This window comes from Eublepharis macularius, chromosome 14 (assembly GCF_028583425.1).
Source record: "Eublepharis macularius isolate TG4126 chromosome 14, MPM_Emac_v1.0, whole genome shotgun sequence".
NCBI lineage: Eukaryota > Metazoa > Chordata > Lepidosauria > Squamata > Eublepharidae > Eublepharis > Eublepharis macularius.
The window spans coordinates 52,693,164-52,717,645 of NC_072803.1; the positions used below are offsets into that span (position 1 = coordinate 52,693,164).

General features: G+C 45.2%; 1 protein-coding gene across 1 annotated transcript in view; it reads left to right on the forward strand.

The window, feature by feature from the left end:
- Window positions 1-24,482, forward strand: part of LOC129341908 (CMP-N-acetylneuraminate-beta-galactosamide-alpha-2,3-sialyltransferase 4-like) — a 139,802-nt gene that overhangs the window by 111,032 nt on the left and 4,288 nt on the right. Inside the window, exons 3-9 of the mRNA XM_054997264.1 lie at window positions 664-724; window positions 2,553-2,606; window positions 7,231-7,358; window positions 10,542-10,605; window positions 12,028-12,123; window positions 16,757-16,958; window positions 19,827-19,955. Coding sequence (XP_054853239.1) covers window positions 664-724; window positions 2,553-2,606; window positions 7,231-7,358; window positions 10,542-10,605; window positions 12,028-12,123; window positions 16,757-16,958; window positions 19,827-19,955 — 734 coding nt within the window. The remainder of the gene's footprint in view (window positions 1-663; window positions 725-2,552; window positions 2,607-7,230; window positions 7,359-10,541; window positions 10,606-12,027; window positions 12,124-16,756; window positions 16,959-19,826; window positions 19,956-24,482) is intronic.

Below are 24,482 nucleotides of genomic sequence, written 5' to 3' on the forward strand. Positions count from 1 at the left end.
TCCCCCCCCCCAGTTTCCCACTGGCAGACAGCCACCAGCTAGCTACCCCTAGAACTCCATTCCTAATAGCTACAGCCATGATGTGCAGTTAGAGAGATAACAAAAGCTTTTCATCTCTACTGCACAGTTGTAAAAGCACAGAGCCCCTGTGGGAAAAAAGAAGGCATGTGAACTAACTAGGGCTGATTCTACACACGTTGGATAATGCACTTCCAATCCTCTTTAGAGATCATTTGGAACTGAATTTTTCGTGTGTGAAACAAAAAATCCACTTCCAAACGATTGCTAAAGTGCATTGAAAGTGCATTATCCAACGTGTGAGGAATCAGCATAGGTTTGCCCGTTCTGGTTTGGGGAATCCTTAGAGATTGGAGAACAATGCAAGGAGAAGGATGTTGGGGCTAAATGAGCCCAGGATTATGTATGAGTCTCTCCCCCTGCAATCCATGCCATGCAGCACTGTAAACCTATATCCCTTTTGTGTTGTCCCTTTAAGCATGGAATAAGAAAGACAGAGGTAGGTATTTTGACAAATCTCTCCCCTCCCCGCCACCATGGCAACTTTACTGTATTGATTTAAATGATTTTTTAAAGCTGCCAGGCCTGGTAAAAATCTTTAAAATAATTTTTAAAAGCTTCCCCAGCTCTTCTGTTTTTCTGCAGTGACAATAGTGCGAATTTTCCAAGAATTGCTCAAGACTCCCCCAGATGGGATTTACTATGAGTGAGTATTGTTCTTTTTCTCTTTTGTGGTGAAAGGATGCGTGCGCGTGCCAGGGATAATCAAAAACATTCAGCCTGGGTTTGGATTCCCTTCCACCTGCACTTGGGAAGAGTGAGATCTCTCCGTTTCCATATGGCCTTTTGATGACTGTCCTTTGCTTATTCCAGCCTATTTTCAGGGAACTCCAGGTTGGCTACATAGTTCTTCCCTCCTTTGTTTTATCCTCAAAACAACCCTGTGATTTAAGTTAGCCTGAGCCGGAATTTGAACCTGGGTCTCCCCAATGCCAGGCCAACACTCTAACCAGGGTTTTTTTTCTGGGAAAAGAGGTGGTAGAACTCAGTGGGTTGCCCTCAGAGAAAATGGTCACATGGCTGGTGGCCCCGACCCTGATCTCCAGACAGAGGGAAGTTTAGATTGCTGAGCAGTGCGGAGGGCAATCTCAACTCCCCTCTGTCTGGAGATCAGGGGGTGGGGCCACAAGCCATGTGACCATTTTCAAGAGGTTCCGGAACTCCATTCCCCCACGTTCCCTCTGAAAAAAAGCCCTGACTCTAACCATCCGGGGGACATGGTTGCCATCTCCTCTCTCTTTTCTTGGCCTTTTCTCTTCCCCACCTTCTTCTTGGTGGCAAGCTCTTCCCTGCCTATCCCGTGAGGCTTTCTTGTCCCCAGGATACTCTAGTATAAATTTGGACTGAGTTGGAAAGTGTGCCATGTTTGTACAGCTACAGGTATCTTCTTCACCACACGTGGTAACAATATGTTTGATAAGGAATCATTTTGGGATCACCAAAACCCCTTGAGACCCTAAGGCCTCAAGAACAGCCCTGCTGGATCAGACCAGTGTTTCCTTTAGGCCAGCGTCCTGTTTCACTGAGAGCCAAGCTACAAGTGACGCCTGACACAGGTTGGACACTTGTCAGCTTCCCTCAAGTTTTGATGGGAAATGTAGGCGTCCTGGTCTTGCATCTTGGCTCTCCATTACAGCTGCAAGACCAGGATGCCTACATTTCCCATCAAAACTTGAGGGAAGCTGACAAGTGTCCAACCTGTGTCAGGCGTCACTTGTAGCTTAGCTCTCAGTGACCAATCAGTTAACTTAGAGGGCCAACAAGCAGGGTAGAGAGGAAGTCCCCTTGATGTTGCCTCTTACCAAGGCTTTTTTTTTCAGCTGGAACATGGTGGAATGGAGTTCCGGAACCTCTTGAAAATGGTCACATGGCTGGTGGCCCCGCCCCCTGATCTCCAGACAGAGGGGAGTTGAGATTGCCTTCCACTCCACGGTGCAGAGGGCAATCTAAACTCCCCTCTGTCTGGAGATCAGGGGGCGGGGCCACCAGCCATGTGACCATTTTCTCTGAGGGCAACCCACTGAGTTCCACCACCTCTTTTCCCAGAAAAAAAGCCCTGCCTCTTACCATGGGTATCCAGGGATTTATTGCCTCTGAATGAGAAGGTTCCTTTAGGTCACTGTGGCTGGTAGCCACTGATGGACGTCTTCTCCATGGATCTGTCTTATCCCCCTTTAAAGCAATCTCTTCGATGATCACTGTGCATTTGTGGGACAGGGTTAGGGTCACTATAGTTAAAACCATAGCAATTTGGGGAATTCCTAGAGCTTCATGGTGCCACTTCCAAGGGCATCTGGAAGTGACATCATGAAGTGCAGCATTGCTTCCAGCCCTTCATTTTTCTCCTGCTGAAGAGTCAGGGCCGGGAGATTGCCTGCCATAAGAGGCGATCTGGCAAGGCTGGACAGAGCGCGTCTGCGGTGGCCATCAGGAAAGTGCCAGCTCATTAACCTCATTTTCATTCCTTTTTGCAGGAAGGATTTCAACATTTGCAAAAAACGCTATGCCTGGAAACAGCCGCTGATGGGGTTTGTCAGCAACTTTGCTTAGAAGGGTTTTGCATGAGGTCTGCCCTTAGGGAGGGTTCAGGGCAATCTCATCCCACAGTTTGTGGCTGGAAGGCAAGACCAGGGTGGATGTATAGGGTGTATGGGTGGGAGGATAGGAAGGAGCTGAATTGCACTGCATATGCGTGGGGGAGGGCCGTGGCTAGCGTTGGAGAATCTGCTTGTGATTCAGAAGGTCTCAGGATTAATCCCCAGTATCCCCCCAAAGGGTCAGGTTGCCGGAGGTGATGTGACAAACCTCTGCCTAAGACCCCAGAGAGCCACTGCCGGTCTGAGTAGACCATATGGACCTTGTTGGACCAGTGGTTCGCTACAAGGCAGTTTTATGTGTTCGTAGATCCAGAGGAGTTAGCCATGCTAGTCTGTAGTTGCAAAATAGTATAGTGTCCAGTAGCACCTTTAAGACTAACCAACTTTATTGTAGCATAAGCTTTCGAGAACCACAGCTCTCTTCTTCAGTTGCATCTGACATCAGTTGCATCTGACGAAACTGCAACTGCGTCAGTTGCATCTGACGAAAAAGTTCAGGTCAGAGCTGGCTGAAGATTCCACAGGCTCCTGGGGCCTCACTGCCCAACTACACTTTCCATCTTTCTGCACACACTGCACAGTTCTGCACAGCTGCATCTGACGAAGAGAGCTGTGGTTCTTGAAAATTTATGCTACAATAAAATTGGTTAGTCTTAAAGGTGCTACTGGGCTCTTTACGATGCAGGCCATGGATCAGGGATTGGCATGACTGTGAAGGGCTCAGGCTGACAGGAGATACCAGACCCATCTAGTCTCAGGGATGAGAAGAAGAAGCAGAGCGGGAGAGGCGCACAGGAGCCCTGGGACAATTTTTCCTTTCTTGGTGGGAGGAGCACTTGGTGCAGAGTGTCCTTGGTTCTTCACTTCATTTGGACTGAATGGCACTGTTAGGGACAACAGGAGTGTAAGAGAATCATGCTTTGCTCCATTCAGTGCCCCTGCATCAGAGTATGTGCAGAAAGATGGAAAGTGTAGCTGGGCGGAGAGGCCCCACGAGCCTGTGGCATCTTCAGCCAGCTCTGACCTGAACTGCCCCCCCCCGCCCCCTACACACACATACTGGGGAACGGCTGAACAGACTAGTTTTACAAAGATGTCTGTCACTCAGTAACTGTGTTACAGGGACAGCCCATTCAATAGACGGATGTGTGTGTTTAGTGCCCTCAAGCTGACTTATGGGCGACTCCTGGTGAGGATTTTCATGGCAACAGACTATCAGAGGTGTTTTGCCATTGCCTTCCTCTGCAACCCTGGTCTTCCTTGGTGGTCTCCCATCCAATTACTAACCAAGGCTGACCCTGATTAGCTTCTGAGATTTGACAAGATCCAGCTCATCTGGGCTATCCAGGTCAGGGCTCAATAGGGCTCAATATATCTGCTTTGTATAAAAAAGTGCAGTTCTTGATCTCTGCACTTAGGAGGGATTCCAGGAAGCAGAGACTGACAGCCAAGCTACAAGTGACGAATAACACTTGCCTGGCAAGTGAACAGACTCATGTGTATTCCTCCCTGTTCACTTGCCATTCACTTGCGTTCCACTTGATCAAGTGGAGCACAAGTGAATGACAAGTGAACAGGGAGGAATACACATGAGTCTGTTCACTTGATCGAGTGGAGCACAAGTGAATGGCAAGTGAACAGGGAGGAATACATGTGAGGGCCAAGCTACAAGTGACAAATGACCCTTGAACGGCAAGTGGATTTTGTGGAGCGCAAGCGAACAGGGAGAAATACACTTGCCATTCAAGTGTCATTCGTCACTTGTAGCTTCGCCCTCAGTCTGTTCACTTGCCATGCAAGTGTAATTCGTCACTTGTAGCTTGGCTCTCAGAAATAAGCCTTCTGTATGTCAGACCACAGAAAACTGCTGCCAATCAGAGCAGACGGTAATGTGCTACAGGCCCGAATACCCTGGCTTGATACATTGCACCTGCAACATCGAGTGGTGGATTGCACATGCAAAACAGCTATCAAGGGCCAAAGACTATGGCTTTAGTGCAGATGTATAAGTATGTAAGTTGCAGTATTTCTCATGGATGTACATAGGGATAGCACAATGCCAGAGGTGACTGTTCCCAAAAGAGCTGTAGCAGAGGCAGCTGTATGGCATGGATCACAAGACCCAGGTTTGAAAGCTCCCTCTGCCCTTCCCAGGGAGCTCCAGTTTATTGGCATGTGGACAGGTTAGGGTATTAAACTTCCTTCATGGGCTAGTACAGATGTGACTCTAAATGGGTGTTGAATGGTTTCCTATTACTGTTGCTTGCCTGTAGTTATACAAAGAACTAGCCCGGGTGCAGGCAGGGGTCGAGACCCACAGAACTGTGGATCTGTTCCTCTATGGTAGTTAAGCATTTCTTTTTCTGGTATCTTTTGAGAAAGACTTCGGTAACAACTTCAGGAAGTGCCATATGCCGTGCAAAGACTTAGACTTGTGGCTTCCCCTCTGCATGAACTTAGAAAATGACCTTGCGTTTCTGAGGTTTTGAGCTTGCTAACTAAGCAGGGCTGTGGATAGATGTAAATGATATCAGAAGAAAGGGACGGAATGAGCCGCGTTATTGCCCCACTGGATTAGCTGAAAAAAATTGCGTGGCTGCCTTGGATTTTCCACACAGTTGGGGAACAACATTTTATTTTTTTTAATATGGCGGTTATGGAATTTTGATTTACTAAAACAGTGGATTAATTGATTCATTAATTTGTTCAATCCAAAGACTCTTGTATGTTGCCCAGATCTCACCAGTGATCCCTTCTTGATGGCAACAGACTTTGTTAAAGAATGTACAGACAGCATTACAATGGCACAAAAGCACGAGGAGTGATTGAAAACAGACAGGCTGGAAGGGGCAGCTGAGCCTTTGCTTGGCATACACTACCTTGCGTCCATCATGGAACTGAAGGCGGCAGCAGTGGGATTCTCAGGTGGTCTCCCATTGAAGTATTGGCCATAACTAGTTCTGCTGCACTTTGCTATACAATTAACCCTTTTGATAATACCTTGGAGCCGAGATGCCAGTGGTGCCTGTGAGGGCCATGGTGCCTTCCAGTGTGTTACTTGGTACTCGTTTCTTCCCAGAGCATCTCTTTTCTAAAATGAAGGACCAATTCTGGCTGTCTTCTTCCAACAGAAGGTGCCAGACCCCAAGAAAGCATCACTTTTGGGTCTACGAGGTGCATCCATTCAGAAACAACTGGCGTTGTCATGGGAAGATCCTTGACTTGGAACCTTCCAATCTTTTGTGATTCCACTCCCCCATGGCAGCCTTTTTGTAGTTGCTCCCACCTCCAGCTGCAGCCATTTTTAGTGGTCTTTTCTCAAAATTCCAACGGTCCCTCCAGGCTTCCTGCTATTGGGCAATCGAGTTCTGTCCAAATCCAGACCTGCTTAGCTTTAGCAAAGTTGCTGTATGTTCTTACTTTGAACCAAATTCTGGAATTGTTACCCAAAGAGCTGGTCTTCTTGTGAGTAGGGGGGAATTAGCAACAAGGACAAGCTTGCAAGAGGCGTGTAACTGGAATCTTTTACACCTATGTATATGAGGATCCCTTCCTCTAAAGAACCATTTCAATAGGCAGGCAGAAGTTCAGTCAAAAAGGGTTTTTTATTTAAAATACCACAGGTCAATTGCACACAAAACACAGCACACACACACAGCTAACTAGAAAAAAAAACAGAGGAGAGTTGGAGAGAGTTGTAGAGTTGGGCTTATAGTTAACAGGTCCAGAAGATAGAGGGTGTCCGAGGGACGAGCACTTCATGGCCATCTGAGGGTGTGTGGAAGGTCCAGAGCATGCACACACTGAGCACATGGCAGGACAGTCATATATACAGTGAAATGCGCCCTGAGGCAGGACTGGGAGTCTCTGCCCTAAAACAATGCCTTAATGGTTCTTCCCAGGGTGGGACAAAGGATTGGGAAACTGTCTCCAGGGTGAGACAGTAAAGCTGGGAACCTTCCTGAGAGGAACAATATGTGTAAAAAGGTGGTTGATGACCCACGATGGCTGGATGGGTGAGGCTATAATAGAAAAGTGGGTAAGGGTAGGATTGGAGGGGTGTGGGAATGGATTCATTCAAGTACTTCCGGAGACCTCCATTGTTCTATGGTTTTGCACACCTCCAGGGCTTGGGGCTGAGAGTTAGTCTTACTTCATCTCTAACATTCCAGTACCTTCCCATCTCCTTCCTAGCCAGTCAGCTTGTCTGTGTTTTAAACACATGAGGAGAGGGGCTTATGATATTCCATGTTTATAAGCCTTCTTAATATCGTGGGGGCAAGTGTGACCGCTGACAGAATCAGATCCATCTTCCAGTCCCCCTTTTCTCAGATGGACTTTATTTATTCACTCGTTTATCTATTTTTTGTTTAAACCTCCCGTTTACACCATCTGCAAGAAGCCCAAAGCAGCAGCATGAATGCAGTTGCTGGTTGGAGAGACCTAAGCTCTCTTTGAAACAGCTCGATGGAAGCCTGAATACTTGGAGAATTTGTGTGTTTGGCCCTTGCCAGAGACAGGTTGTAACCTCAGTCTTTGGATACTCTCCCATTAGGTTTGAGCCTGACTGGTATCTGTTCTTGAGAAGCCATGACTTGTTCTGGAACAGCTCTACCCCCACGCCAAGCGAGGTAGACAAAGTCCTCCAGCAACATCATCTTCCATTTGGACTGAAGGATGCAGGTAATTTGCTTCCTACATCTCTCTATGATGGCCCACGACAACACCCTAAAGCACCTGAAAACAAAGTAGACTCAAAGGGGGAGAATTCCGTATTGGTATATGTGGTAAGGATGAGTGGATTTTCTCCATTCTGTGTCTTTGTTGTCCCAGAAGTTTGTTGAGTCTTCTGTTCTGCTTTTCTTTAATTCTGGCTTAACTGGGAGACTTTCTAAAATGAATGCCAGAGTTGAACCGTGCAGTTTGCCAAAACTGTTACTATAGTTCATAGGCATCTTTTCCCCATCTGTTACTGATATGCAAGAGTGTATTTAATAAAATGCTGAAAAATATTGATGCAATCAGGGCTTTTTTTCAGCTGGAATGCGGTGGAACGGAGTTCCAGAACTTCGTGAAAATGGTCACATGGCTGGTGGCCCCGCCCCCTGATCTCCAGACAGAGGGGAATTGAGATTGCGACATCCCCCATGGGTCAGTAATGTCTCGGTGCTTGCACAGAGGACTACCTTTACCTACCGGCCATGGAACATTGTGCCAAGCTCTTGAAATGATAGCATCTTCCTGGCGCAATTTCCCCAGTTCTCATGTGAAATCGCGCCAGGAAGACGCTGTTGTTCCAGGAACTTGGCGTGATGTTCCGTGGCTGGTAAGCAGTGTGAAAATGGCCAAACACATTTAATACACTAACTGCTACACACCGTCTCTCAAGACTGCTTCAGATAATATGATCTGAGATTGAGGGCCAAGCTACAAGTGACGAATGACACTTGAATGGCAAGTGGATTGAGTGGAGTGCAAGTGAACAGGGAGAAATACACTTGCCGTTCAAGTGTCATTCGTCACTTGTAGCTTCGCCCTCAGGTGGGTTACATTTTACATTTCCTGATGTAAGCTCAGCCTAAGCTACCCAGGGTTTGATTTCAGCTACTGTACCACACGCAGATGTGGTTGCAGCCGTGGAGCATCCTAGACTGTTCGTCTCCAGTACTATGGCTCTTCTAATAACATTCCAGCAACGGTACAATGAAGAGGCAGGCTATTACAATTATTATCATTAGTTATTTCATGTTTGGCCGTTTTATTAAGGAAAACACTTTGTAATGCATTCATCTCATCTATCCTCACAAAGACCCTAGTTGGGAGGTCATTATTATTCCCAAAGGGCTGCTAACGGCATATCCTCCTCTTGTTCATCACCCCAACAAGACAGTGAAACCAGCTATTATCAATCCCAAGTAACACATCGGAGCGACTATAAAGTGACACTCTTGGATTCGTCGCTCGGAAATCTATAAATACACTACCAGCACATTGGCCCAGCAGTGCAGCCTATTTACGGTAAAGAGAAACCGGCAAAATCCATTAAAAAGAGTCTCAATCCCATGGCGGTCTTTGGCTCAGTGGTTCTATACAGGTTGAGTGCTGCAGTGAACTCCTTTCAGGATTTCTCAGGCCTAGTTTTGTGGAATGGACAACTCATGTCTGAATTGTAACGCTTAATGTTCATACTTTATTTTATTTGTCATTTATAGTCTGCCTTTTTCACTGAGACTCAAGGTGGATCACACAGTGTGAGATTAGTACACTCAATTTTAAGGATATTTCCATAAACAATGCCATAAGGTAAAATAAACACAAGTTTACAAAGACATAGCATTAGTGACAATCCAATATAGAGTTGAAGAAATGCTGAAACAACATAAGCAATTCTAGGGTTGACATGAAGCATAGGTAGCTCATAGGAGCGCAACAGATAGTACGTAAGGCAACATAGTGTCTACAGTCCCTAACTCTGAGTCCCTAACTCTACAGTCCCTAACTCAGATGGTCCCTAACCATCTGAGACCTCCCCCCTACAATACAAAAGCCTTTTTGAATAATTCAATTTTGCTTCGTTTGCTGAAAGCTAGGAAAGTGGGGGCTCTCTAGTGCTCTGGACCCATTCCAGACTGGATTCAGACCAGGGCACGGGACAGAGAGAGCACTGGTAGTGTTAGCGGATGATCTCCGTGTGAACATAGAAAAAGGCCATGCCTCCTTATTGCTCCTCCTGGATCTATCTGCAGCCTTTGACACAGTAGACCATGCCATCCTGTTGGGGCGTTTAGAGACAGAAGTGGGCAGCAAAGGATGTGCCTTGGACTGGTTTAAATCATTTCTCATGGAACGTGTATTTCGTGCTATCAGATGTTCACATTGCTTCAAGTAATTATCTGGTTGTAAACCAAAATGTAATCCTGCAATGTTTGTTTGTTGTTGTTTTGCCATCAAGTTGCAGCCGATTGATGGTGACCCCATACGGTTTTCGAGTCAAGAGATGTTCAGAAGTGATTTTCCACTGCCTGCCTCTGCATAGCAATCCTGGAATTCTGTGGTGGTCTCCCGTCCAAGTACTAACCAGGGCTGACCCTGTTTAGCTTCTGAGATCTAATGATATCAGGATAGCCTGGGCTTCTTAGGTCCTGAAATATAGGTCAGCATTATTATCCTCATATTGCAGGTTGGCAGAAGGGAATAAAGACTGATAGGCAGTAGTGGGTCTAAGCCTACCTCTTGAGTTCATAAAAGAGGTGAGACTCAAACTATTAACATCCCTGTTCTTTGCTCATTTTCTTAGGCTCTGTTCACGTTACTGTGTGTTGAGTAATTCTGCTGCTGAATGTGTAAAAGAAACTCCACATTCAGCTAGGTAACAGTCCCCACTCTTTCTTACAAATAGGCAGGGCTTTTTTTCAGCTGGAGCGTGGTGGAACAGAGTTCTGGAATCTCTTGAAAATGGTCACATGGCTGGTGGCCCCGCCCCCTGATCTCCAGACAGAGGGGAGTTGAGATTGCCCTCTGTGCCGTGGCCATGGTGCGGAGGGCAATCTCAACTCCCCTCTGTCTGGAGATCAGGGGGCGGGGCCACCAGCCATGTGACCATTTTCTCCGAGGGCAACCTACTGAGTTCCACCACCTCTTTTCCCAGAAAAAGAAGACCTTTGAATAGATAAACACATATACATGCAAGTTGTATGTGGGTTCACTTCAACATGTGACCAGGACTTTAGTCATTCAGGTAGGATATGCAGGCAAGACCCTTTTCCTGTTGCTAATTCTGAGCATCTAATATTCTGAGGTATACTGTCCCTGAACCTGGAGGTTCAGATGCATGGTGTTGATTTTTCTTTTCTGCTTCCCTTTCAGACCTCATAGCATTAGACACTTTGCAATGGATCCCTCATCAGGAAATCCCCAAGTCTATTTCAAGGTATGAAGATTAGGTTGGTGTGTGGTTGGCTCTAAAATTATGTGAAGTGAGGAGGTCGGGTTGTTATGTGAGGTCTTGCAACTGGTGGGAGATGGGTGAGATGGGGACTTAAATCAGTATCCCTGGCATGATGACAGAACTTCTGGTGCCACCTGGAAGTGATGTCATCATGCTGGGGGGGATGGGTGTTCTGGCATTTGCCCCAAACTTTGTTGTTTAACCATAGAGTTTTGAGTGAATGCTAAAAAGTCACCAAAAGTGATGGTGTCACTTCTGGGTCATGCCAGAAGTGGTGTCATTGCACTGGATGATGCCAGTCGCCCTCCCATTTTCCTCCCACCACCTAGCTGAGTGGTGATGGGCAGAGGTGCTGGGGGAGCAGAAAGTCTCCTGCCAAAGCCAGTGATGGGTTAACCCTGTGAGCTGATGGCTTAAGGTGATGGATTTGGTTGGGAGGCAGACTGTACTTGTGGAGCTGTGCCACTACCCTTGTCCCCATCACACCCTGCTGCCCGTCCCCCTCCTCCTCAGGAGGAGGAGCAGCTAACACTCCTTTCTCTTGGTTCTCTCTATATTGTTAAAGGCATTAGCTGGCAAAGTGGGAATGGCACCCCTTTTCTATTCCATTACATACTGCATTAAGGTTAGAGGTTTTCATTTTTGGCTCCAAGCTTCAAAATCTTAATTTAATGACATCTTTGCCTTAACAGCCTTCTCCTGTTTTAGCCCCTGTGGTTCTGTTCTCCTGACAACTCGGCTTACATTTTATACTGATGGTGTGATTGACCTATGTTAAGAAACTTCAAGGTTTACACGGCGGGGGGGATCCTCAGTCTTGTTGATCTTGTGGGCACTTTGGCATGCAGGCATGGGCTCAGGCAATCAAATCCTCCTCCATTAAAGCTAGAAAGCTAGCTCGTTAGGCCAGGCTGGGAACCGCTCTTGTCAATTTTCTTCGTAAAGGGCTTTTAAAAAATGCTGATAAGCTCTGTCAGATGTCTCCCACTTGAAGTCTGAGGTGGTATTCTCAGGTTTATTACCTGAGAATTAGGCTTTTTATGTCCCAGGCTGGAGGGGCCCAACAATTCTGCCAGTGATATCCAGACATCCCCAGTGTGAATTCTTATGTTGGCTGCAGTTGGGTTGCTGAAATTCTGGAGTAACTTATTCCCAAACTTTTATTGGGTAACAATCGGCGTTGCCAGGCATGGTCTGGCAACCTGCAGGAGCCAGGGATGGAGGCGTGGGGGTGTTGTCAGACAATGGCATGAAATCGGTTCTGGGGAACCTAAATGACAGTTATTCAGATTACTTGGCTGTGTTCCACTGAGGAGATATCGAAATCCAGATGGACTGTGGAGACCCCGACAGTATGGAGGTATGTGTTTTTGCTCACATTTTCTCTCCTTTCTCTGGTTCTAGTCTCCACTGCAGAACATGCATTGTGGTAGGAAATGGTTACACCCTGCTTGGGCGAAGTTTGGGGAAGTTTATCGATTCACACCATGTCATCATAAGGTAGTTTGCTTTGTTTGCCTACCACAGGGGTTGTGGGATGGGTGAGATGTTACAAATGTCCTGGAACACTTCACATTTTCTGGAGCTTGTACCCGGAAAATCATTAGTTCAGATGCTACAGTACTGTCCCATCGACATTATAACAGTTCTGCCAATGTAACAATATTTCCGTTGGCAGAAAAGGGAGGGAAAGTTTTGCTGATTTCCATCCCCCCTCCCCGTTTTGCCCTCTGTTGACACCCAGGAACACAGTTTCAGAGCCACAGGCCCCTCACTTGATCCAGGCATTTGTTTGTTTGCGTGTTTAAACCTTTATTAGCTGCCTTTCTTCCCCAGGGCATTGAAGGTGGCTTAACAGCACAACAAACATAAAAATACATAAAAAGACCACAATTTAAAATTGCAATTTACGATTGGCAATAGGCAGAAAAACTAGCTAATCAAATGCCATCGTTTGCCCTCTGTGTCCCAATCAAGGCTAAAATGGGCAGACTTCTGGCTGAACCCTCAACCCATTTTTTACCTTGCAGAGCAAAGAAGCTTCAGTTTCTTCACCATTTTTGTCAGGCTGAATGTCTGTTGGTGCAAGCCTTCACCTGAATCCCATTCTACATTCAGCAGACATTCAGGGACATTATTGCTATTCCTTTGCAGGTGGGAAATTTGAGGTACAAGCTCTGCTTGCACAAATGGGTCATACGGTAGAGACCAACAGATTGCTCCTCACAGCAACCTACTTCCTGAGGAGGGACTGTAGTGTCTGAGTGCTTGCATTTGCCCGAGGAACATCCCAGGTGCAATTTTTGGCATTGGAAGGGTCTCACCTAGTTTTCCTGGGAAAGATCTTTTTTTTTTTTTTTTTGAAAAATTTTTATTGGGTTAGAACATTTTTATTTTTACATTACAGTCAATTTTCCCCTAATTTTTCGTTTCTAACCCCCTCCCTTTCCCCCCCTTTTGTTGACTTCCAACAGCTTTCCCACCCTCTGTCCCCTTTCCCTTACTTCTATTAAGTTCCTCTGTCTAAAACAGATATACATTCTCCATTGTATTAAGCAGTACATCTTTAACTCCTTTACTTATTATACACCCAAACTATACGTCTTTAGATAAACAATTTATCCCATTTTCCAGTTTTGAATAATTCTATATAAACCTATATATCATAAACCATAAAAATTTCCCACATTTAAATCAAACAATTTGATTTGTTCTCTATATATTACTCATTTCAACTTTTTATGGTAATTCTATATAACTCCTCAGATACTCAATCAATTTAACTCTTCTATACATTCAGTTTGGTGCATATAAATCTTGCCAAAGAAAGAAAATATTGTTAGTTAGTCAATCCTCATGTTTAAACCTTATCATTAATTATTCTCTATCAGTTGACCTATACATATCTATATATATCTCAATCAATTAATCTAACTGCTTATAAATTCACATTTCTCTTCCTCCCCCGGTAAAGTCACCCCTCTCTTTTATACTTTTATTATATTTCAGTAGTTCTCAAACTGCCACAGTTTTCCTCCCACCTCCCATTTCTTCTCCAGGTATTGTTTCAGCTTCTCCCAGTCTGTGTTGAACTGCCCTGAGTCCAGATCTCTCAGTTTTCTTGTCATCTTGTCCATTTCAGCCATATACAGCAATTTGTAGATCCAATCTTCAATAGTTGGTACTTCTTGTACTTTCCATTTCTGCGCATACAAAAGTCTAGCTGCTGCAGTCATATAAAAAATCAACGTCCTATGATGGGCTGGAATTCCCTCCATTCCCAAGTTTAGCAGCAGGAGTTCTGGGTTCTTATTTATTTGAAACTGTAAAATTTCACTCATTTCTCTTATTATTTCCCCCCAGAACTGCCTAGCTACCTCACACGACCACCACATATGATAGAGGGAGCCCTCATGTTTCTTACATTTCCAGCATTTATTAGAAGTATTCAAGTTCCCTAGCGCAATCTTCTTTGGTGTCATGTACCAACGATAGATCATTTTGAAAATGTTCTCTTTAATATTGATACATGTCGTTGTCTTCATTGTAGTTTTCCACAAGTATTCCCATGCCTCCATTGTTATTTCTTTATTGAAATTTATAGCCCATTTCACCATCTGTGTTTTAACTATCTCATCCTCAGTATACCATTTCAGCAATACTTGGTATACCTTGGATATTCTTTTCTTGTCTTCTTTAAGAAGGGTCTGCTCTAGTTCCGAGTTCTCTGTTCGTATGCCCCCTTTTGCAAAGTCTGAGTTGTATAAGTCTCTAATCTGTCTATACTGGAACCAATCATAGTTAGGTGATAGTTCCTCTTGCGTCTTTATTCTAAGTTTAGATACTTCAATCTTAGTTATTTCTTTGTACGTTAAACATTGTTGTTCATTATCCACAGCTCTCGGATCTATCACCTCATATGGAACCACCCACAAGGGGGTTCCTTCTTGTAGGTAAGTTCTAGTTTTCCTGGGAAAGATCTTGAGATCTTGGTGTACTGCTGCCATTTGGAATATTCAACACAGGACTAGACGCAGGGCCGTATTTTTCATAAGGCTGACTAGGCCGAAGCCTAGGCCAGGGCTGTATTATCCATATGTCTGTCTAGGCTGAAGCTTAGGTCAGGGCTGTATTATTCATAAGGCTGAAGCCTAGGCTAGGGCCATATTATTCATAAGGCTGACTAAGCCAAAGCCTAGGCCAGGACCGTTCTATTCATATGGCTGTCTAGGCTTAAGCCTAGGTCAGGGCTAGGGTTGCCAGGTCCAGGTTGGGATATTCCTGGAGATTTGGGGGGTGGAGCCTGGGGAAGGCAGAGTTTGAGGAAGGGAGGAGCCTCAGTGGGGTATAATGCCATAGAGTTCACCCTTCAGAGCAACCATTTTCTACAGGGGAACTGGCCTCTGTAGCCTGGAGATCAGTTGTAATTCCGGGAGATCTCCAGCTACTACCTAGAGGCTGGCAACCCTGGTCAGGGCCGTATTATTCAGGCTGACTAGGCCGAAGCCTAGAGTCCCTGCAAGTACAAGGGACCCGTTAATTTATTTTGCTAAGGCACGCTCCCACATAAATTATAATTAATTGATTCTCTTATATAACCTCTATTAATAAGCTAATTAATTGCTTCCTTATTGAAGTGAAACAATTGTGTCTTATATTAAAACAATTATCCATAAATTATATTTTTAGTAAACAATAAAAATTGTAAGCACTTCGAAATATTACACTATTGAACAATTATACCCCCCAAAATGTGCTTTCCTGGGTCGAATCCACATTACTCAGTCTAAGACGCATGTTCCCCGCATTCTCCACGCAATCCCGAGTGCCGGTCACATTACCTGATCCAACAGACGCATTTCATTCACATTTCTCCCAAATATGTGGTAACAGGTTTTCATCGGGAGTTTCACGGTGGACGTGAACGGGCAAATGCGCAATTTACGCGGTTTTTTTAAAAACCACCCCCATTCCTGTCTCTCCGGCCGTTCCGAGAGTTCCTATTGGCTGATTCAACTTTCAAGTGCTCCGTAGTCTGCAAAAGACTGTTTTTGACTTCATAGCATTGGATTTATTGATCATGTTGTTTCTAAATCAAATCTGGTCATTTGAAAAATCATTTTGGGGTGAATCTCTCCTCAGAATGGACTCGCGAAACTTCCTTTTTAACTGTTTTTTATTTTTCTCTGGATTACTGTAATATCAAAATTATGGTGAATCAATCATTCGAAGTTAAGAAAACACAGAGCAGGACCTCCATCACGCCCCCATGTTTCCCCCAAGTTATAATTGGTCCCCAATGACATTTTACATTTCCTCAAAAACTGTCAGGGATGATGTTCTATAACCTCACACCAGGAAAATGGGGCGCAAGACGTGCAGGCACACTGTTGGGTCTCCGTCAATGCATCAGAGAGACAAGACATTGATGTTTCCTTATAAGGCAAGATCGAAATAACGGAAAAGTCAGTTCAAAAAAATAAAAAAAAATGGGTGGGAAAATTTGTTCCCGCCCACAAAAGCGGATATTCCAGTCACTGTGTGACCGTAGGAGCACGCGAGAATAACACATTTGAGGATGGAATGTGAACGGAGGGGAGAAATTTGCAGATTGCAGACACGCAAAAATACCGGGAAAAATGTGGGTGTGAGGTGAATGTGGATTCAGCCCTGAAGAGTTCTACTTGTGCAATAAAAATGTTTTTAAAATTGTGACTAGACTTCTTCAGGAAACCCTCAAAATGGATATAGGGCTATGTACTGTGGTCTAGTACCTACCATACCAGAGTCAGGCTGTCAGCTGTAGTGGGGTGAAAGATTGAAGTGCTGGAGGGGGCCTGAAATACCTGAAGGCCTAGGGGCCTGGCCATGGGTTAATACGGCCTTGACTAGATGGATCATTGGTCTGCTTTAGAATCAGGCAGTTTTTGTTTGTTGATCTGAATGATTGCATTGAATTGGATCGGATATATCACCCATTTCAACTATAGGTTGAATTGCTGATAAAAGGATGCAGGGCTGTGTGACTCATGGAGAGCCAGTGCCTTTTTGAGTAACAGAGCCTAGACGGATGGATGCAACATAAGCTATATTCTGCCCTCTTTCCCATCCACATTGTTTGTTCTCTCCCCAGAATAAACGATGCCCCTCTAAAAGGTTACGAGAATGACGTTGGCAAGAAAACGACCTTTCGCTTCTTCTTCCCCGAGTCAGCATTGTCTGACCCTTTAGCAAACAGCGACAATGACACAGTGTTCGTCCTTGTCCCGTTCAAGACACTTGATTTCCTCTGGGTGAAGGAGGTGCTTCAGAACAAGGAGGAGGATGAGAAGGAGGCAAGTAGTCTTTTCTGTAGATTGTAGAAGGGAAATGTGAGCAGAACATGGACAAATCCTGTAAGTAAACCCATGGAAACGTAGGTTGGAAGTACGTCTTGTGTACAGAGAAGACAGAGAATACCTGCGAGAGGCAGTGGGTCTGACAAGTCCTGGTCTTGCAGCTTGGCTCTCCGACTGCTGTCCAATGGACTTTTCAACTGTCACTTGTCCAACATTCCGCCAAGCTGCCTACATTTCCCATCAAAACATGAAGGAAGCTGACAAGTGTCCAGCCTGTGTCATTCATCACTTGTAGTTTGGCCCTTAGATAGATGGCAGAGTGGAATCCTTCTTTCCTCCTCTCTTCTGTCCTTCTTGCATATCTCCACATTGCTATTCTTAGGCTACTTTCTGCTTCCTGCCTCTTCCCAGAAGTCCTTCCTCCCTGTTTACTGAGATAGTTAGTATCTATTCTGTCTCTCTCCTTTCTGTCAAAGATGTAGTTCCTGAATAAACTCTCTACATTCACTCCTTAATCAGACTCAAGATCATTCCTAAGATATACCAGAGCCTACAGCCTAGAGGTCATATAATCCACACTGCCCCTTTCAGGCTTCCCTCTGAGAAGACTTCTGCATCTCTGATGGACACTTATCGACTCTTTTTCCTTGTGGATTTCCTGTATTTAATGCATTTGTGTACTTCTTAAATTTACAGACCACCTCTTCACTATGCTGCTGCAGCCAACTGGCTATCCATGACTGTCTCTGCCACTCATCTATCCAGGGGCTGGCAGTGGTGATGGAAATGTGTACCATCCCCAGCAGCAATGCTGTATTTGCTATAGGGCAGTGGCATGGGGGTTATGTACATGATGTGCCTCTCTTTGTCTCCAACCTAGAAAGAGGGTCACATAATCCTTGCAGGGCACATATGTGGTTGTGTCCTCCTGTTGCAGCAATTATTGGGAACGTGTTTGATCACTTGGACAACCAATTTAGTTGCTACGGGTGAAGCCTAATTCCAATTAGGGAGGATTTTGAAATTATCGCCCCTGCAGTTTCACCCCCCAAATCCTCATTTTGACTTCTCTTCTGCCTTGGGCAAATTGAATCAGAGAGTCTTTATTTTCTTTTTCCATCCACTGAATTTTTCCTGTGAAATGTATGATTTTTCATCATTGTACACCCATAGATCAGCATTCTGCATATAACTTTTGTATAAATGACACATGGTGAATAAATTTGGCAACATCCCTATTTTTCACATTTTTGGCAGCTTTTACTCGCATCTAAGCAGTTTAGGAACATGGTGTGGGAAAGACTTCCTTCTCTCATTTAAACATACTCTGTAAGTCCTGCTTCGGTTGCCTTCTGCCTGGAGGTTAGAATGCTCTTTCAGATGCCTTCATTAATAACATTTAGGTACCCGAAAAATACAGTTCATTCACTCTAACCATTGATGGGCTACAACTCCTGACCTCCCTTATTCACCAATAGGAATCCTCCCTGGGGAGCAATGCGTTTTTAATTGAGTTTTTAAATTCATTTTTAGATTTTATCTATGTCTTAGACCAGGGCTTTTATTCAGCTGGAATGTGGTGGAACGGAGTTCCAGAACCTCTTGAAAATGGTCACATGGCTGGTGGCCCTGCCCCCTGATCTCCAGACAGAGGGGAGTTTAGATTGCCCTCTGTGCTGCTGAGTGATGCGGAGGGCAATCGAAACTCCCCTCTGTCTGGAGATCAGGGGGCAGGGCCACCAGCCATGTGACCATTTGCTCTGAGGGCAACCCACTGAGTTCTACTACCTCTTTTCCCAGAAAAAAAGCCCTGACTCAGACATTTATTTAAAAGGAACTTTATTTATTTATTTATTCAATTTTTAACTCATCCTCCCCACAACCGGCTACAGTAAAATGCTCGGTACACCAAAAAATAAATTTTAAAATCCCAAAACCCCGAAGTGGGTATATATGATTTTAAGTAACTATATAAAGAAATTCATTGTGTCTCATCCTTTCAGAGGGTACTGAGTATCTGCCCTACCATGCTGTTCTAAATGTTCTTTTCTTGCTGTGATATTTCAACTGAGTCTGAACTGTGATGCTGATAAAAGGGGAAGGGGAACTAGGGGTGGGCAGGGCTCATTAGACCCCTGGGGGACCCATTGCAGCTCTTCTGGCCTGAATCAAGAGGGAGAGAAAACTACAAATTTGATAATCCCTTGCAGAAAATGATGGCTGGGCGTGTGGGATTTGTCTTAGGTAAGGAAAATCCTTACAGGGGCCTTCCCCTGTGTCTAATGTGCCTTTGCTACTGTTGTTACCCCTTCCCCTTATAAAAGGGAAGAGTTTATGCTTAGGCAGGGCTTTTTTCCTGGGAAAAGAGGTGGTGGAACTCAAGACTGCACAATGACATCACTTTGGGTCAGCTGGAACAAGGGGGGAGTTTTTTAAAGTTTAAATCACCCTTGGTGAAAATGGTCACATGACCGGTGGCCCTGCCCCCTGATCTCCAGACAGAGGGGAGTTTAGATTGCCCTCCGCACCGCTCGGCGGCGCGGAGGGCAATCTAAACTCCCCTCTATCTGGAGATCGGGGGCGGGGCCACCAGCCATGTGACTATTTTTAAGAGGTGCCGGAACTCCGTTCCACTGCGTTCCTGCTGAAAAAAAGCCCTGTGCTTAGGAGAGTGGGGATAACAAGGAATGAGGACATTGATTCCCCACCCTCCCCGCAAATGTCCTTGTTGAGTACTCCCTGGATTTTTTGAGAGTTGAGGAGGGACACGTGCAAAAAAATTCCTTTTAAAATTCATGGCCACCCAGAGGGTTGTGTGTGTGTTGCACATCATTATTTCTGAGTTTTTTTCTTTGCCTTCTCTAGACTCTGGCTGGGTTTTGGCGCCAGCCCCCTATGAAGTGGAAGGGGAAGGCCTCCCACTTGCGCATACTGAACCCCTATGTTACCTTCCAAGCAACATTCAAATTCCTCCAACTGGATCAGTGGACTCAGGTATGGACTCTAAATCCTTTCTCTTAAAGCCTTTATGGCTGAGTGCATTCCTTGCATGGGGGAGGCATACACCCCACCCATTCTGTGCTGTGCAGGTTGTGTCTTGTTCCGTCCGTTGGTCCGTTCTTTCTTTCTTTCTTTCTTTCTTTCTTTCTTTCTTTCTTTCTTTCTTTCTTTCTTTCTTTCTTTCTTTCTTTCTTTCTTTCTTTCTTTATTTATTTATTTATTTATTTATTTATTTATTTATTTATTTATTTATTTATTTATTTATATCCTGCCCACCTGGGCTCAGGGTGGGCCACAACTTCATAAAACCACAGTTTTTACACACACACACTAAATAACAGTTAAAATCACAAAATAATAAAATCTGGGTAGGCACAACAGATCTCATTAGACAGTGGAGCGGAACAAAAAGGACCAGCAGGATAGTTCGCCAGCTCCTCTACCACTCCCATAGGCCTGGAGGAACATCTCTGTTTTACAGGCCTGGCGGAACTGTAATAAGCCCTGCAGGGCCCGGGTCTGAACTGGGAGAGCGTTCCACCAGGCTGGAAAGGCTCTGGCCCTGGTTGAGGCCAAGTGAACATCCTTGGGGCCAGGGACTACCAGCAGATATTGATCTGCATAGTGTAACACCCTCTGGGGAACATATGCAGGTCCCAGTCTGTTGAGGGCCTTAAAGATTAACACCAACACCTTGGACTTGACCCGGAATTCAACCGGGACCCGGTGCAGCTGGTGCAGTACATATTGAATATGTGTCCTAAATGGGGTTCCCGTGAGGACACGCTCCACTGCAGTCTGGAACAGTTGCATAGCCTTTCTCACTGTTGAGGAAGGTGGCCATGGCATTTCTAAACATCTGAGTGGGTCAATACAGTTGTCAGCTTGTTTCTGCAAACCTCTGTAACTAGAGTTTCCATGCCCTGAAATTTCAGGGTTTAAGCCTTCTTCTTAGGGTCTGCAGAGGAGGAAGAATATCAGGGAAGAAAAGAACAGAAAGGTGTTATTTTCTGCTTGGCTTGAAGTGTTTTTACTATTAGTTCTGTTCCATGTGCAGCATTTTCCTGATCCACCAGCTGCCATCCCACCAAAATCCACCCCTCTGACTGACCCACCTAGACTCCACTCCCTGAGTCTCTGGGCCTGAGTTTCAGAAGACTCTGCCATGCTTCCCAGAGCTGGTGTAGTGGTTAGACTAGGAACTGGGAGATTTGGGTTCAAGTCCTCGCCTGGCTGTGTAGAGCGTTGGGTGATCTTGAACCAGTCATTCTCTCTGACCCTAGCCTACCTCACAGATTTGCTGTGAAGTTAAAATTGGAGGGGGGGTGGGGGAAATCCATGTATGTCAGCCATCTTGAGCTCTTTGGAAGAATGATGGGAGTAAAGATGAGACCCACTGAGACAAAACTACTATAATACACTCTACATAGATCTCCTCTCAAAGTCAACTTGGAGACTCCAGCTGGTGCAGAACGCTACAGCTCGATTGTTATCAGGACCTAGTCAGAGCATGTATATTCTGTTCTGCATTCGCTCCATTGGCTGCCCATCAGTTTCTGCGCTCAATTCAAGGTTTGTGCGATCACTTAGAAAGCCCTTCATGGCCTTGCCCCCATATCTGCAAGACCACCTTTCCGGTTATGCTCCATCACGACAGCTGCACTCACCTGGACAAGGCCTTCTGCATATACCACCTTGCACTTAGGCAAAAGTTGACTGTACATGCGCTTTCTTTGTGGCAACTGCTACATTATGAACTGGCCTGCTTGAGGAGGTCAGGAAAGCAGCACTGTTTTTGACTTTCCATAAACTATACAAAACTGAATTATTTAGGAGGGCTTTTTCAGTCACAAGATAGGTTTACGCTGTAAGAAATGGCTTAGAGAGATCCTTTGGTAAAAGGACAGGGAGTGTGGACTGTACAATAGATTATACTGTTGATGTGATGTGATGTACTCCTACTGGGTCGTTTTGTTATTTAATATATCATGTCAAATTACTCTTTTTGTTTCAGCAGTGTTTCATCTCTGTATTTGGAATTATGCCTTTTGAATTGTTTATTCAATGCCCCAGCTGTTGATCATATTGACTTACACTGTGTAATCCACCTTGAATCTCAGTGACAAAGGCGGACTATAAATAAATAAACCTTTGGAAGTGCTTTGAAAATCACTCTGAAGGAGTGGTTGAGAGCAGCGGAACTCTAGTCTGGAGAACTGGGTTTGATTTCTCACTCCTCCGCTTGAAGCCAGCTGGGTGACCTTGGGTCAGTCACAGCTTCTTGGAGCTCTCTCAGCCCCACCCACCCCACAGGGTGTTTTGCTGTGGGGATAATAATAACATACTTTGTAAACCGCTCTGAGTGGGTGTTAAGTTGTCCTGAAGGGCAGTATATAAATCGAATGTTAATAAGTTGTTGTTGTTGTTGTTATTCCTCAGGGGACATAGTAGGCCATCTCAAAGCCAGAACAGTGTACCATATTTAGTTGATTGGAAGATGACTCTGAAGATAACATTTTTATGTGGGTTATACACACCCCAAAATTATTTATTGGACATAACTGTAACTTGTATGCAAATGTGAGATGACCTCATAGTTTCTTTTTTGATGGTGTACCTGTGAAAAACACTAGTTATACAACTGAGTAAATGCTGTAGTGGTTAGAGTGTTGGGCTAAGATCTGGGGACCTGAGTTCAAATCCTCCTCTTAGACACAAAGTTTGCTTATGACCTTAGGCCAATCACTCTCTCTTAGCATAACATATTTCTCAAGATGGCTGTGAGGAGGAGGGCAGAACCATATGGGCTGACCAGAGGTCCTTGTATGAAGGGTAGAACAAATGAAATAGATGGACTTTAAAAGTCTGTGCAAAATCAATATGCTAACAGTTGAACATAGTGCAGGCTAATGTTGCAGGCTGGTGTGCGTTTGTAGGACATTCCAGAAATCATTTATCTCTGGCCGTTGAGGTTTTAACACCTTCATCCAAAATACATTTACTTAGAAGGAGGTCCCAGAGGGGCTTTCTTGCAGGGAAGCTTGCTTAGATTCCTAAGAGTCAGAAGGGAAATAGCCAAAATCTGCATTTGATTGGCGAGCATAGCGGGCCTCAAGGTCACTGCTGAGCCCAACCCCCCAACCTGCTGCTTTTCAAGCCCAGACAGCCATTCACAAACATGCTCACACTTTCTAGACTGGTGCTAAGCGCTACAAGCCCACTCGTTAAGTGCTAAGTGTATGCTGAGACCCTGGAGGTTTAGCCTGTGTTGTTTAGCAGTTGCTGTTGTCGAGTTTCCTTCTTTTTAATGGAGGGCTTTTGCGTGTGCCTTGGTAAAGGTCCTTGTGGCTTCTAAATGGATTAATGGTGTTCTGGAGTTTTGTTTTGTTTTCCATCTTTTTTGCTTGTTTGTTCACGTTTGCAAACTGGAAGTTAATGTGCAGAGAGCATTTATATAGCACAAGGACAGATGATTCAGCAAAGAGAAGGGTGTTGCTCACATCATGTTAAGGGGGGGGTCAGAAAGTGAAGCAGAGGCAGGTCTCACACAAGCTGCAGGCTGTCCTTCTGGAAGGCTTTCTTTTGGTTGGGGCAGAAACTGCCTTTTTGCAAGAACGGGGCATGAAGATGCAGTTTTAAAGCATCAGCTTTGGCATTTGGACCCACATAGAAGCTTAAGGTGGGTCAGATCAGAGTAGGGATCCCATTGCCCCGGTGGGGGCGGGGGATCCCCCACTTTCACCCTCCACCCCCGCCACCATTCACCTGGCCAGTGGGGGAGAAGGGTGCGGTAACGGGCCTGCCGGTGCTCTCCCAGGAGTGGTGTGACGACTAGAGATGGGCACAAACAGCAATGTGAACTAAAAAAAGCCATGAACAGCCCAATCAGCTGTTCGCGAACAAGCTGTTTGTGAGGCCCCATTCTAAACGAACAGGTAGTCGTTGCAAGCCTCTTCGTTGCTGTTCATTGCTGTTTGTCAAACCAGACACTGGCTACTTTCAGTGCTCTCTAGTGATCATTTGGAACTGGGTTTCCATGTGTGAAACACAAAATCCACTTATAAAGGATAACTAAAGTGCATTGAAAGTGCATTATTCAAGGTGTGTGGAAACGGCCAATCTGGTACCTGCAATCAATTCCCATGGCAACCAGAGGCAAGGACTGCCTGAACTCTGTCTGAACTCCTGCTGTTGCCCTGGAATCCCCAATCTAAGCCCAAGTTAGCTTGATAGGCAGGTCTTCCTTTCAAGTGTGGAGCTCCAAATTTGTTACAAGGGAGCAAAGACCAGGGGGGAGGGGGGTTCCCAGCTCTGGTTTTGCAGACAGTGAGGGAGAGACAGTTGCTGTTGGCATTTTGAGAGAGAGACAGGGAGAGTGCTTTCGAGCTTGAATTTTCTTTGTGTGTGGTGGGATAGGGATCTACCTCTTCAAGTTCCAGGGCTGCTGCCAGGCTCTGGGCCAAGCTATTATTTATTACTGGTACCTTGCCTGCTGCCTGCTGAGGTAAGGTTTCTGGGAGT